Source organism: Protopterus annectens, chromosome 11.part0, assembly GCF_019279795.1.
Source record: "Protopterus annectens isolate FY-2018-M chromosome 11.part0, PAN1.0, whole genome shotgun sequence".
NCBI classification, from domain to species: domain Eukaryota; kingdom Metazoa; phylum Chordata; order Ceratodontiformes; family Protopteridae; genus Protopterus; species Protopterus annectens.
The window spans coordinates 516,734,451-516,748,159 of NC_056745.1; the positions used below are offsets into that span (position 1 = coordinate 516,734,451).

At 43.6% G+C, this 13,709-nt stretch overlaps 1 protein-coding gene across 1 annotated transcript in view; it reads left to right on the plus strand.

The window, feature by feature from the left end:
• The window catches only part of CRYM (crystallin mu), a 234,683-nt gene that overhangs the window by 76,958 nt on the left and 144,016 nt on the right, over positions 1 to 13,709 (plus strand). Inside the window, exon 2 of the mRNA XM_044087222.1 lies at positions 5,693 to 5,912. Within this exon, the coding sequence (XP_043943157.1) occupies positions 5,746 to 5,912 (167 nt within the window). The 5' untranslated portion in view covers positions 5,693 to 5,745. The remainder of the gene's footprint in view (positions 1 to 5,692; positions 5,913 to 13,709) is intronic.

Here is a 13,709-nt window from a genome sequence, read left to right on the forward strand (position 1 = left end):
CTAAGTGAACCAAAAATAAATGATTACCAGAGTAACAAAGGATGTTCTTCATCTCACATTGCTGCAGTCCTTACACTTGGGTAGTCCGCTGTCCTCGGTCGGCCCGAATATCAAAGTATAAGGCTGACGTCGGTCAAGGCGCATTTGACTGACATCAGGACGTCAGGGTACAAATGCGCATGACCGACGTCATATCCTCAGTCTTTTTTGCCGCATGGTCCGATGCAGAAGCAGCGTTGCAAGTGCCGGTTGGCGTTATGAAATTGTTCGATTTCGGAGTTTCAGACCGAGTCAAAGTTGGCTAAGTACCCCATTGGGGAATATTTTAGTTTTTTCTTGCCTCAGTGGTTTACCGGATGTCAGAAAAAGTGAATAATTGTATTTCTTGTGGGAAACGGATACCGCATAGAGACTACCATACTTTGTGTATTCCTTGTTTAGGGCCTGAGCACGACGTTGTTGGGTGTCGCTCTTGTGCTAGGTTCAATAAGCGCACTATTAAGAGAAGATTAGATTGTGCCAGGTTAGTCTTCGGGAAGCGGTGCAATTATAAAATGCCGTCGGATGCTCCGACGCCCGCTTCTTCGAAGAAGCGCAAGGACAAAGCAGTTAAACCTAGGCTAGAGGAACCGTCAGTACCGGACGCCGGTTCTTTAGAGGTGTCGGTGGAGCCGGAGGTTTCTTTGGGATCCCAGGGAGAGTCTTTGTTATTGCAGGATGTGGCCTCTCAGGAGGCAGGCCAGGCTGATGGGGCTTCTCAGGTTACTATACTCCCCTCCCTGCCTAGGGTGGTTAGGCCCTCTCCTTCTGTTTCCAAGGCTTCTCCCAGGGGCAGGCCAGGTTTAGCTTCAGTTGGTGTTACCCCTAGTTCTTCAGGAACTGTGCCCAAGAAGCATATGCTTAAAATGGCAGAAGATTTGATTACTTTGATTAGGGGTTCTATGCCCCCTCCTGATAAGAGACCTAGGGTGGAGCCTGAGCTAGGGAGTTTTGAGCAGGCTTCAGATGTTTCAGAGTCTTCGGCTGAAGACTTGCAGGAGTACTCTCCTTATTCTGATTCTGATGTGGATGATTCTACTCCTTCTGCTTCTCCTCCTGAGGATTTTTCTTTTCAGAAACTCTTCATTCCATGAGGGAGCATTTTAAGTGGGAAGGTCAGGACTTCTCTGATTCCAGGAAAAGGCTTAGGGAATTTTTGTTTTTACCCCAGCATAGGCCTTTGGCTATACCTCCTGTTTTGGATGTAGTGGAAGATGTTTTTACAGAGGCTTCTCTTAATCCTGATTCTTTGCCTCCTGCTCCTGTTAAACCGGATAGGTATTACAGGGTGACTGAAGCTCATAAGTATCTTTTTAAGAGTCCTAGGGCAGACCCAGAAACTGTTAGCCAGGGGCCTAAAGGTGTGAAGGCTTCTGTTGTTAAGAATCCGGTTCCTGCAGACAAGGAGGCTAGGGCCTTGGATAGATGGGGAAAGAAAGTCTATACTTCTTCCACTCTTGCTATGAGGGCTTTGAATTGCCAGTTTCACATGTTGAAATACCAAAACTATCTCCTTTCACAATTGAAGTCTAAGGTTGATGCTCTGGCAGAAGGTATTGATTGTAAAGAGTTGCAAGATTTAGTGCATGTTTCTGAACAGGTGGGTAAGCATTCTTTGCAATGTGGTTTTGATGCTGTACAGGCCTCGTCTAGGGTGGCTGCCACTGGGTCAGTTCTTCGCAGGCACGCCTGGCTGAGGGATCAAAATTTATCTGTCCATGTTAAAACTAGGATTTTAGATGCTCCTTTACAATCTGACGTGTTGTTTGGTTCTCCTGTTGAGGCAGTTTTAAAGAAAATGGAAGACAAGGCTAAGTCTATGCAGACTGTTAAAGATTTTTTGCAGGTCCAGCCTCCAAAGTTTAGTAGAAATTGGCCTACTAAGGGGTGGACGTATCCTTCTTATGATTCCCAGTCTAGGGGTAGATCTAGACGTGGTAGGGGCAGAGCTCAGGGCTCTTTCAGGCCTAGAACAGGGAGTTCTCCTGCACAGTCTTCGGGTGAGGGCAGGGGTCAGTCCTTTCGTAAACAGACCCAATGACCTACCTTTTCAGCTGCCAGAGCCTTCTCGTCTGGCAGCACCTTTGGGAGGAAGGTTGGCTCTTTTCAAAGAAAATTGGAGTTTAATTACCCAAGACAGATGGGTTTTGAATATCATACACCACGGTTACAGGTTTTATTTCCATACCTTGCCTCCTTTCAAAGGCATGCCAGACGTTCCTCCTCAACAAAGAATAGAGGCTCACAAGCAAGTTTCTCTGTTACTCCAAATAGGGGCCATACAGCCGGTCCCTATGCCAGAAGTGGGCCTAGGATTTTATTCTCGCCTGTTCCTAGTACCAAAGAAGGGGAACACGTGGAGACCAATTTTGGATTTATCTATCCTCAACACTTATCTGGACATTCCCAAGTTCAAAATGTTGATGTTGCAGCAGCTTTTACCTCTGCTGGGCAAAGATCATTGGATGGTAACTTTGGATCTCAAGGAGGCTTACCTTCATGTACCTATAAGACTAAGTTGCAGGAAGTATCTGCGTTTTCGAGCTGGGACTTCTCACTATCAGTTCTCTGCATTGCCCTTTGGCTTATCTACTGCCCAGAGTGTTCACGGCTGTTCTGGCTCCAGTGATAGCTTTCTTCAGGCTAAAAGGAATACAGATCTATCCTTATTTGGACGACTGCCTGATTCTGGCTCAAGGAAGGGAAGAGCTTCTTCATCATTTGGAATATGTGATAGCAGTGCTAAGATGCCTGGGGTATTCTGTGAACGAAATAAAGTCCAGTCTAGTACCCCCTCAGGACATGTGCTTTCTGGGTGTGAGACTGAATACAGCATCCCTGATGGCCTTTTTAACCCCGGACAAACAAAAGAGTCTTTCCCTTTACTTCCATCAACTATCTCATCAGTCCAGGCTGACTGCAAGGGCAGTCCTTCAAGCCTTAGGGTTCATGGCATCTTGTATTCTGGTGCTTCCCAATGCCAAACTGCATATGAGGAAGCTGCAATGGTATCTCAAAAATGTATGGACACAGCACTGCCAGGATCTGGACACTGTCATTCAAATAATACCTTGCATTCAAAAGGAATTTTTGTGGTGGGCTCAGGAATGTCACCTAAACAAGGGACTCTCTGTGACCCGGCCAGAGGCGAGTCAGATTTTAACGACAGATGCCTCAGACAAAGCTTGGGGAGCTCATCTAAATGGAAAGTGGATACAAGACAAGTGGCCTGCCAGACTACAACATCTACATATCAACCTGAAGGAGATGTTAGCAGTCCAGTTTGCATTAATAGCTTTCAAGGATTTACTTCTTCCAGGGCAGGTGTTGATTCTAACAGACAACACCACTGTCATGTGGTACATCAACAAGCAAGGGGGAATGCATTCTTATCCTCTATGCAGGCAAGCAATGATTTTGTGGGAGACTGCTCTCAGTTTACAGCTCAATCTTCAGGCAAGGTTTCTGCCAGGAGCACAGAACTCCTTAGCAGATGTGTTGAGCAGATGAATTATGGATCCCCACGAGTGGAAATTGGATCCTCATGTATTTCAGAAATTGACAGTGTCATGGGGAACTCCAGACATAGATCTGTTCGCTTCTCCACTAAACCATCAGCTGCCAAAGTTTTGCACAAAAAGGTTTCATCCCACAGCTTGGAGAGTGGATGCTCTTTCTTTCATTTGGAGCAATCTTCATGTGTATGCCTTTCCACCTCTGCCTCTCCTCCCAAAGGTACTTCTAAAGGTCAGACAGGACAAGCCAAGGATGATTTTAATAGTTCCAGATTGGCCTCAACAGCACTGGTACCCATTACTGAGAAGTCTGGTACGGAAGCCTCCATGGCCTTTGCCTTCGATTCCACACCTGTTGTCACAGGAGGACAGCCATTTGCTCAATGTCAAGCTTCACTCTCTGCACCTAACAGCCTGGCATATTCTGTTTTGAACCATAGTGGGCCTCCACTTCCTCAGCAAGTTTTGAATGTTATTTTGGAAGCTAGAAGGCCTAGTACAAGGAAAGTGTACGCAGATAAATGGAAGAGATTTTTATTTTGGAGTGCAGCAAAGATTTTGATGTTTCTGAGCCTAATTTGAGTGTGGCTCTTCAATATCTTACTGAGTTACTGGACAAAGGTTTGTCTTTCTCTTCTATTAAGGTTCATGCTGCAGCAATTTCAGCTCACTATGATTGTGACCCACCATTGTTTTCTCATCCTTTATTCAAGCAATTTCTTAGAGGGGCAAAGAATATAAGACCCCCACGAAGAGCTCCTACTCCTGCTTGGGATCTCAATTTTGTGTTGGAGAAACTCACTCTACAACCTTTGAGCCTGCAGCTACTTCTGAGTTGAAATATTTATCATGGAAGACTGCTTTTTTGTTGGCCATTACCTCTGCAAGAAGGGTTTCTGAATTGCAGGCCCTTATGGCGGTTGAGCCTTTCTTGATTTTCCATAAGGATAGGGTATCTTTACGTACTAATCCTTCCTTTATGCCTAAAGTGGTTTCTAGTGTGGCTTTAAACCAAACTATTCATTTGCCTACTTTTTATGCAAATCCCCAAAATAAAGGGGAAAAGATTTTGCACACTTTAGATGTACACAGGCAGTTGCGATATTATTTGGACAGAACTAAAGGGTTCAGGCAGTCTCAGCAGTTATTTGTTTCTTTTGCTTTGAGTTCTCAGGGCAAGCCTGTGTCAAAACAAACTATTTCTAAGTGGATTGGGTTTTGCATTGCTTTCTGTTATTCCCATCATGGCAAGGAGATTCCAGCTGGGATTAGGCCTCATTCCACTAGAGCTACTGCCACCGACAGCTTTTTGAGGGGTGGCAACCAAGGATATTTTGGAGGCAGCTACTTGGAGTTCAGTGCATACTTTCTCTAGGCATTATCACCTGCCACTTTACTCTAAATCCAGGGCTGGTTTTGCCACTGCTGTTTTGCAGGGCATTTTGGCAGCTCCTGCTTCCTTATAGTCTGGCCATCCTCCCATACCTCTGCTTTGGGATTCTACCCAAGTGTAAGGACTGCAGCAATGTGAGATGAAGAACATAGTACAGTTTTGTACCTACCATAAATGTAGATGTTCAAGATCCACATTGCTGCAGTCCAATTTACCCTCCCTCCTTCCCTCTGTAGTTAGAGGTGGTTGTGTGGGTTGAGTTGTAAATATTGTGTATATAGTGTATATTTTGTACATATAATTAGGGCAAGGGTGCTTGGTTGTTTGTTTTGCTGTCTTTTGGTTTTGACCTTTATTTTTAGGGTCTTCTGACATCTGGGGCAAGAAAAGACTGAGGATATGACGTCGGTCATGCGCATTTGTACCCTGACGTCCTGATGTCAGTCAAATGCGCCTTGACCGACGTCAGCCTTATACTTTGATATTCGGGCCGACCGAGGACAGCGGACTACCCAAGTGTAAGGACTGCAGCAATGTGGATCTTCGAACATCTACATTTATGGTAGGTACAAAACTGTACTGTAGTACCCTTGGGAGGTGTCTTCAGATATTTATCTGCAGATGTGTTTGTCATTTTGCCTTGCCATTAATAGCTAGTGAAATTTTAGAAACTTGATAAACTGTTTAACTCGCCTTGTTTTTCATTGCACATTTTAGCTGAATTTTTCTCCTCCTGTTTTAACAGATAAAAGCTCGGTGGTCTCATTTTTTGCATTCACCGATCTGCAGTTTTGAACTATGATGCACCAGCCACTTTACATTGGAGCAGAGCATGTAAAAAAACATCTGTCATATGCTGCCTTAGTGCCTGTGCTGGAAAGGGCACTGGCCAGTTTCTCCAGTGGCAAAGAAGGTGGAGTTATTCAACCAGTAAGAACAACAATTCATGTGGAAAATCATGGAGGGTGAGTGTTGTCAAATACAGCTTAGAAATACACAAAATGAGTTTATGAATCCTGTGGGAATACTGTGGTGCAATAATATCATAAATAATATTTTAGGCTTAGAAAGTCAGCTTTGAGTACCCTTATAAGGGTAGGTTAGCATCCAATAAGTTTTATGTGTGCAAACACATATTCATTTCCTTTAAATGTTGTCTGTATTGTGTATGCTGTTTCATGGTGTTTTTTCTTGAATCCAGATGGACATTTCTTACAGGTCATTAGATACTAAACCAGTGAAGTATACTGGGAGATTCTGTAGCATATAATGCATGTCTGAGTTAGTCTTTGAGTCGATTTTTTTGTTAGTGTTTCTTCAGGAACTAGATATAGCCCTTTGTGCAATAAAACAGCAGCACTACAGAACAAAAAATAGAGAGTAAAAAAAAAAACAAAAAGTAAGTAAAAATTTTATTTATTTTACATTTGTTAACCGGGGGTGTCTGAGCCGAAAAGGCCCTTTTTCAGCAGAATCCCGGGGAGAAAAGCTCCACAAAGAAAAATTACAAGCACCATTTATTCCTATTTCTCATTACTCTGAATTCAAGTTTATTTATTTTTTAACCAGGTCAGAACCATAAGGTACAGATTCATATTTTCAAATGAGGCCCAGGAACCCCCATCCACTTAAGTGGCTTTTACAGTATGCTAGTGAAGAATGAGCGGCTCAAACCACAGGATTATAGGATAAAATTCATTAACAGCTCGCATTACTGTCCTTGTGTGCTATACTACGAGACCAAATGTCTGGAGTTGATGTCACCTATAAGGCATTCTGGTATTTGTAGTGCAGCTTCTCTTTTTTTTTAAATTGAGTCACAAAAGTGTTCAATAACCTCTTAAGTTGTATTACACAGTAAGAAAAAGAAAACACAATTATATAAACGTAGACCATGGATATTCTGACCACAAAACACAGAAAACTGACTCTGTCCCCTTTAACTGACCACTTAATTGATTAATAGATTGATTGACTTATCCTAATACTGATTATAGCTAAGTGCTTAGGTATGCTGACTGAACCACTGTCCCTAAAATACTGTCTTTTGGAAGGGCCCATCTTAACCTAAGACAAATACCTCATCTGGTTTTACAAGTCTTCAATTTTAAGTTGTTTAAATGTACGATTTTATATTTTTAGATATCTTGCACTGTTTGTTTCTTTGGATTTACCACTATTTTAATTTCTAGATTTCATATTATTTTGTTTGAATAGTGTTTAGAGCCTAAGCATTTAAACCCTTTAAATAAACACATCATTTAAATATTAAAAAAAAAAAAAAACAGATGTGTTTCTACTGTCCTCTATGGATGGGGGGTATAGAGCCAGATTCAGAAAACTTTGCTGCACCTCATTAGGTGAATTTGTGTGAGAGTGGACATATGCAAAATGTTTGTGATTCAGAAAACCAAGTTCTTTGACACGGCTAGCTCAAACAGCATGGTCAATAGTGTTGTATGCTAATAACTGTATAATGAAGCACTGTGTATCATCATTGATTCAAACATGCTGCAGATTTGCCCTCAGCCATTATGTCTTTTAGTAAAGTTAGGGGTTACCACAGCTATTGTAAATGTGTATTTGCAAGAGGCTGTTATTGCATCTGCTATGGCCAGCAGTGTACAACATCATCGCAGGAGGTACAGGGTTATCTGACCTCACAATATTTCATGGCCTCCATGACACCAGCATTGTGGACCAATATCATGTTTATAGGTACACCATCCAAAAAATAAAATGTGTTGGTCTCATCTGCAGTCCCATTGGAGTAATGAAGTACCTATCTCGGTGGATACTAAGGTATGTGTAGCTTTTAATATATTAACTACAGGGACCTCTCGGCAACTATTGGGGACACAGTGAGAGTATCTCAGGCTCCTACCTTGAGAATACTCAGTTTCTCAATGCCATACTTCAGTATGTGAGGGGAGCATATGTGGTTCTCACATACCTCAGAGGAGACTGCCAACACCATGCAGGATTTCTGTGATGTAGCCCATTTCCATGAGGTACTGGGAACCATAGACTACCCACTTTGAAATAAAAACCCCACTTGGTGAATTGGAGAGAGATATGTGAACTGCAAAGGGTATCACTCCATCAACTGCCAGGGGGTCTGTAATGCAGAGGGTATCATTCACAATGTATGTGAAGGCTACCCAGATGGTTATCATGGCTCCTACATATGGTACACCTGTGACCTGTAGCAATGAGTTGTAACTTCATACAGGGGAACCTTGGTGGTGATGTTAGATATACCTTAGAACCCTAGCTTATGACCCTCATATGAAATCCACAGAATCAAATAGACCATATGTACAAGTGTGTGTATGAGATGCTGAAGGCATGCTTTCGCTGTTTGTATTCATCCAGTGGTGCCCTGCAGTATGACTTTGCCACATGTGCAAAATATACTGTCCCAAGTGCACAGTGCTGCACAATATTATAGAACAAGGTGGGCAGTTGCAAGGCCAGCATTTCTCATCACAACAGTCAATGGAGGCTGAATCAGATGCGGAATGAGAGGAGGAGTCTGCAGCAGGTGAAGATTATGCCAGAGGGAGGTGGGCACAGAATGATGTGGTACTAGCAAAGAGGTAGCAGATTGCATATAGTTTCAGAACACAGTATACAAGAGTTAAGCAAGGTTGTACCACAGTAACAATGCATGTAAAATCAACACCAGGCTGTGCTTGCCCATTCATAAGCTGGCCACATTGTACATTAGACATAGGTAAACCAAGTAGCAATGTACACAGGGCAGGGCACATATGTTATTGTTTTCACAAGTGGAGAAATGAATACAGGAATGCATGTCTTTCACAGGAGAGTGTGATTGTGAGTGTGAGTGCTGAGGAGTGTGAAAGTAAAATTAACTTGAAGTGAAATTTCAGTCCCAGTATGGGGGGTTAATGTTGAAAAGGGTTGAGGTCAGTGGAGGTGTGTAATGTGCTGAGGCTTTGGTGGTTTGATTGTAGACTTCAGGGACATAGACTTGGCAGTAGTTGCAGCGCTGCTGCTTGGTCTACTGGACAGGTCCCAGGGCATGCCTTGTAGAGGGTTCAGCATCCCATGCATGCCCCTACCCATGATAGTTGGCTCTGCCAGGAGTAGGACTGGATATACCACAGCCTTGGGGAGATGCTGGTGTGTTGCCTGACCACGGAGTAATATCTGCTTTGAGATGTGTTAGTATTGCGATGGTCATGACCATTGGGATAGCCTCTCCTAGGAGTAGGCACCTCCACAATGGATGTTGCTGTGGAAGTGCTAACACTGTGGGAGCAGGATCGGGTTCATGCACAGCTTCCATGGCTAACATCTGTGGATGTTGCAGATGACAAGCTCTGTGGATAACCCCCTCACACTTGGCAGGAGAGCCAGAGAAGACACTGCACATTCAAGTGTGTGATTCAGTCTCTGTCCAAAGAATCACACATATAGATCAGTGTGTGCAACCTAAATCATCCTCATTATTTCTTTCACATCTGTGGTGGAACTAATCTGTGCCTTCATGATGGCACTGCACACATGTTGGGTTGCTGACACTAATCTCAGCGGGATTTCCGTAACCATGTCTCACGGAGCAGTGTTACCAACTCCTCTGTGTCGACATCTGGGCTCATGAGTGCTAGGGCATATACAGACATTTTTCTTCTGGGGGCCAGCACACTTCCCTGATCAATACTGATCCCATTAACTTGCCCTGATCCCATTAACCTGTCCTTTCTCTGATGTCTGGGTAGGCTGGGTGTCTGCAGACATAGTCTGTGTTGGGTAAGAAGTGGTCACACTGTACTCCCTGACTGTGCCAACTAATTCCCACCATCACACCACCATCATCATCAGAGGCCACAGATCCTCCAACATCAGGGGGGGCCAGTTCCACAGTGCTGGAACTAGTTAAAGAATCACCTGTGAATACAGCAAATCACAAAATAACCAATATAAGTATGATCCAGCATCACAACTATATATACAACTGAGAGCTTTACATATATAAACATGATAAAAGCTAATATAATGTGATCATATCATGTGCAGATGTATGTGGCTGTTGAATCCCTGATGCATCTGAATACCATAAGTCAGACGGATTTAATTGTTTTAGATTGACTAGAGGATACAGAAGACTTGCAAGTATTGATAGACTGAAGTAGGACTACATTCTTGGAGCACCTGCAGTGCATACTTTCTGGGGACATCCATCTCTGCCCCAATATTCGGCTCTACACTGTGGGATTGTGTGGATGTCGTACTCAGTTTGAGAGGCCAGGAACTCCTCCATCTTTGTGAGAGGTGGACACTTGACGGCCCCTACCACCTGTTGTCCTACATTCCATGACACAGTTTCCGCTCTATGGGTGGTACCACAGATCATATCAGTGATCCTGTGGCACACCATTTCTTATTTGTGGTTCTGCCTCCCAACCACTTTCACATTGGTGACAGTCTCAATCCATGCACAGTTATGGTAGGACTGTTCATCTACAGGCACATCAAAAAGTCTTAAGCCATCAAGATGGAGGGCCTGAAGTACCACCTTATTCTTTGCATCATAGTATTTTTGCTTACGTGTGAATATTTCTTTTTCCTGCTTGCTGTGGTTTTTAGGCATTGATCTGTTGGTATGGAAAACTGTGGAATTAACCTTGTTCATGCATGGCCCTTACAAAGCTTAACACTGACTACTATCCTACTTGGCCATATAATGTGCTGTATTTGTGCCTGACAGTAAGATAACTTTATCCACACTCTTTATAGGTTCATAGGTAGGTACTAGGCTATCTGCCCGAGGGCATTTATAAGCCTAGCCAGAGTGTCAGCTTTCACCGCCCCATTGATTAATTAACTGAGCCTCTGTCAAGAAGAGCCAATGAAGTGATCCCAGGGGTGTATTTTCGGTTACCCATCCACTCATCAAGGTTTCTCTTGAAGAGTGTTAGTGAGGGGCTCTGCCTAATGTAGTTAGGAATTTTGTTCCAAAGCATTGGGAGTCTCTGTGACAGGAATCTATCCCTCCAGCATGTTTTATTTATTGTTGTGGCGAGGTTTAGCTCACTAGAACGAGTGGCTCGTAGTGACTTTGATTTCTTTAGGTGGAACATGTCCATCAATTCTGAGTTGGACATGGCTTTGTAAGTCAGGCAGAGATCACTTCTGAGTAAGCGATATGCCACAGAGTACAGCCAGAGTTTTTCCCAGTCGGGCTGAATAGAACATATGTTTGAGGCCAGTAATCCTCTTGGTGAGGTACTTTTGTGGTCTTTCCAGCTGTTGGGAAGTGTCTTGTGAGGTACATCCCAAATTGGGCATTGTACTCTATGATGGGTCTGATGAGTGACAAGTAGAGGGGCACTACAACCTCTTTATTTCTACATGCGAACCCTTTAATAATTAGATGGGCTACATAGAAGGATTTCCTAACTACTTTGGCAATATGATTGTCAAAGGAGAGATTACTATCTACCTGGGTCCCCAGATCTCTTATTACCTCTTCTATATTAAGGGGCTGCCACCTATGTGGTAATTCATGGGTGTTTTGTTTTTCCCAAATGGGATGACTATGCATTTTTTGGCATTTAGCTTGAGACCATGACTTTGACACCAGGTGTCCATCTCAGTAAGGCCCTTTTGGAGAATGTCCATGTCAGCCGGAGAGTCAATTATGGCTCCCAATTTGCAGTCATCGGCAAACTTGGTTAGCTATAGTCCTACTGTGTTTGCCTGTACTTCTGAAAAGTATATGCCGAACAGTAGGGGTCCCAGGACTGAGCCTTGTGGGACACCACTTGTGACTGGTTTAGATTTGGACCTGGAGCCCGCTATTCTTACCGTGTGAGTTCTGTCTGTAAGCCAGTTGGGAACCCATCTCGTGATGTAGGGGTTTATGTTCAGGCTGGTGAGTTTTTCTATAATTTCCGAGTGGGGAATGGTGTCAAAAGCCTTGGCGAGGTCAAGGTAGGCTGTGTGAACCACCTTCCCCTCATCTATGGCCTTGGTGACTGTCTCGAAGAATTCAACCAGGTTTAGTAGGCATGATCTGCCCTTAACAAAGCCGAACTGGGTCAGGTCAAGTGTTTGGAGGCTCCCAATGTCTTTGTTAATGAGTTCCATGATGATACACTCCATAGCCTTGCAGACCAGGCTAGTCAGGCTTATGAGGCGATAGTTAACAGGCTCAGTTGTGGCCCCTCTTTTGTGGAGCAGAATAACCATTGCTGTGTGCCATTCTATGGGCAAGGTAGCCTGTGGAGAGGCTGAGGTTGAACAGTGGGTTTAGGTGGGGGGTTAGTTCGTTCTGTAGTTCATGCAAGACTCAGCCTGGGACACCATCTGGCCCCATTGACGCTGTGCTTTTGGCTTTTGAAAGGGCTGTTTTCACCTGTCCATTAGTGATTTCTGGGACACTACACTTTTCTGGTATTGTTGTGGGCCCTTTTGGGGGTGAGAGGGGGGTGAAGTTTGCACTGAATCTGCCAGGATGTTGGAATATCAGTAGGTTGAGTATATTTTCTGCCATTTTGCACTAGCTCAGAGCATATCTATGAGTTGCCACTTAGATTCTTGACATAGCTAAATGTCTGGCATCTAGATTTACTGAGATTACATCCTCCAGAAAACCATCACATACTTGTAACTGACCAAGGATACACAATTGTAACAATCATCATCATCATCAACCTCCCTTTTTCCCATTTTCTACATGGGGTCATGCCTGACTGTCTTAGGTCTTCTCTCACCCAATACCTTCACCTCTTTGCTGGATATTGTTTCTTCTTGCCTTCTTCCTGTCTGTCCCAAATCTTCTTCACCAGGTTGTTTTATGCATTTCTACACAGGTGCCCAACCACCATAATCTTTTCTCTTTGACCTTATCTGCAATTGGAGCGACTGGCTTCTGCTGATGTTATTTCTTCTTCTGTACCACAGTGAGCATCCTGCCACTCATGTCAGGCATTTCATCTCAATGACCTCTAGCTTTCTCAACTGCTCTGCCCTTACTGCCCAGGCTTCTGTATCATACAGTAGTATTGGTCACACCACTGTTTTGTACACCTTAGTTTTCATCTTCTTTGGCATGCCTCTGTTATGCACTACACCTGGCATTTTATGCCAACTGGCTGCAGTCCTTGTGATTCTAGCTTTGAGCTCCTAATTTAGACTTCCCTTCTCAACCACCTTTCTCAGATACTTGAAGCTGTTAACCTGTTCCACTACTTTATCGTCTATCTCAGATTTGCATTTCATTCCTCTATCTTTTGCTGAAGTTTTTGCTCAGAGTCTGCCTGTAATGCCACATCATCTGCATACAGCAAGTTTGTTGACCTGTCCCCTCTGACCTGTTTGGTAATGTAATCCATCACCAGTATGAACAGCAGTGGGCTCGGAGCTGAACCTTCATGCACACTCACTCCTACTGGAAACCCATCTGTGAGTCCAACCACTGTTCATGCTTGACTCATTGGGTCTTTGTACCTAAACTGCACCAATTCTAACAATGCTTCTCGGATTTTGAACCATCACAAGACTGCCCAAATCAGTTTTGGTGTGACCATGTCTTGTTTTCTCTAAGTCTAGAAATGCCCAATTGGACTGTTTCCATATCTCTAGCTTATTTTCAACCATCTGCCTCACTGCAAGCGTTAGGTTAGTTGTGTTGCATCTTGATCGGAATCCAAACTGCTAATTTCCCATACTACTTTCCACTACTCCTCAGGACTTTCATATAGTGTGACAGGAATTTGATACTCTGTACT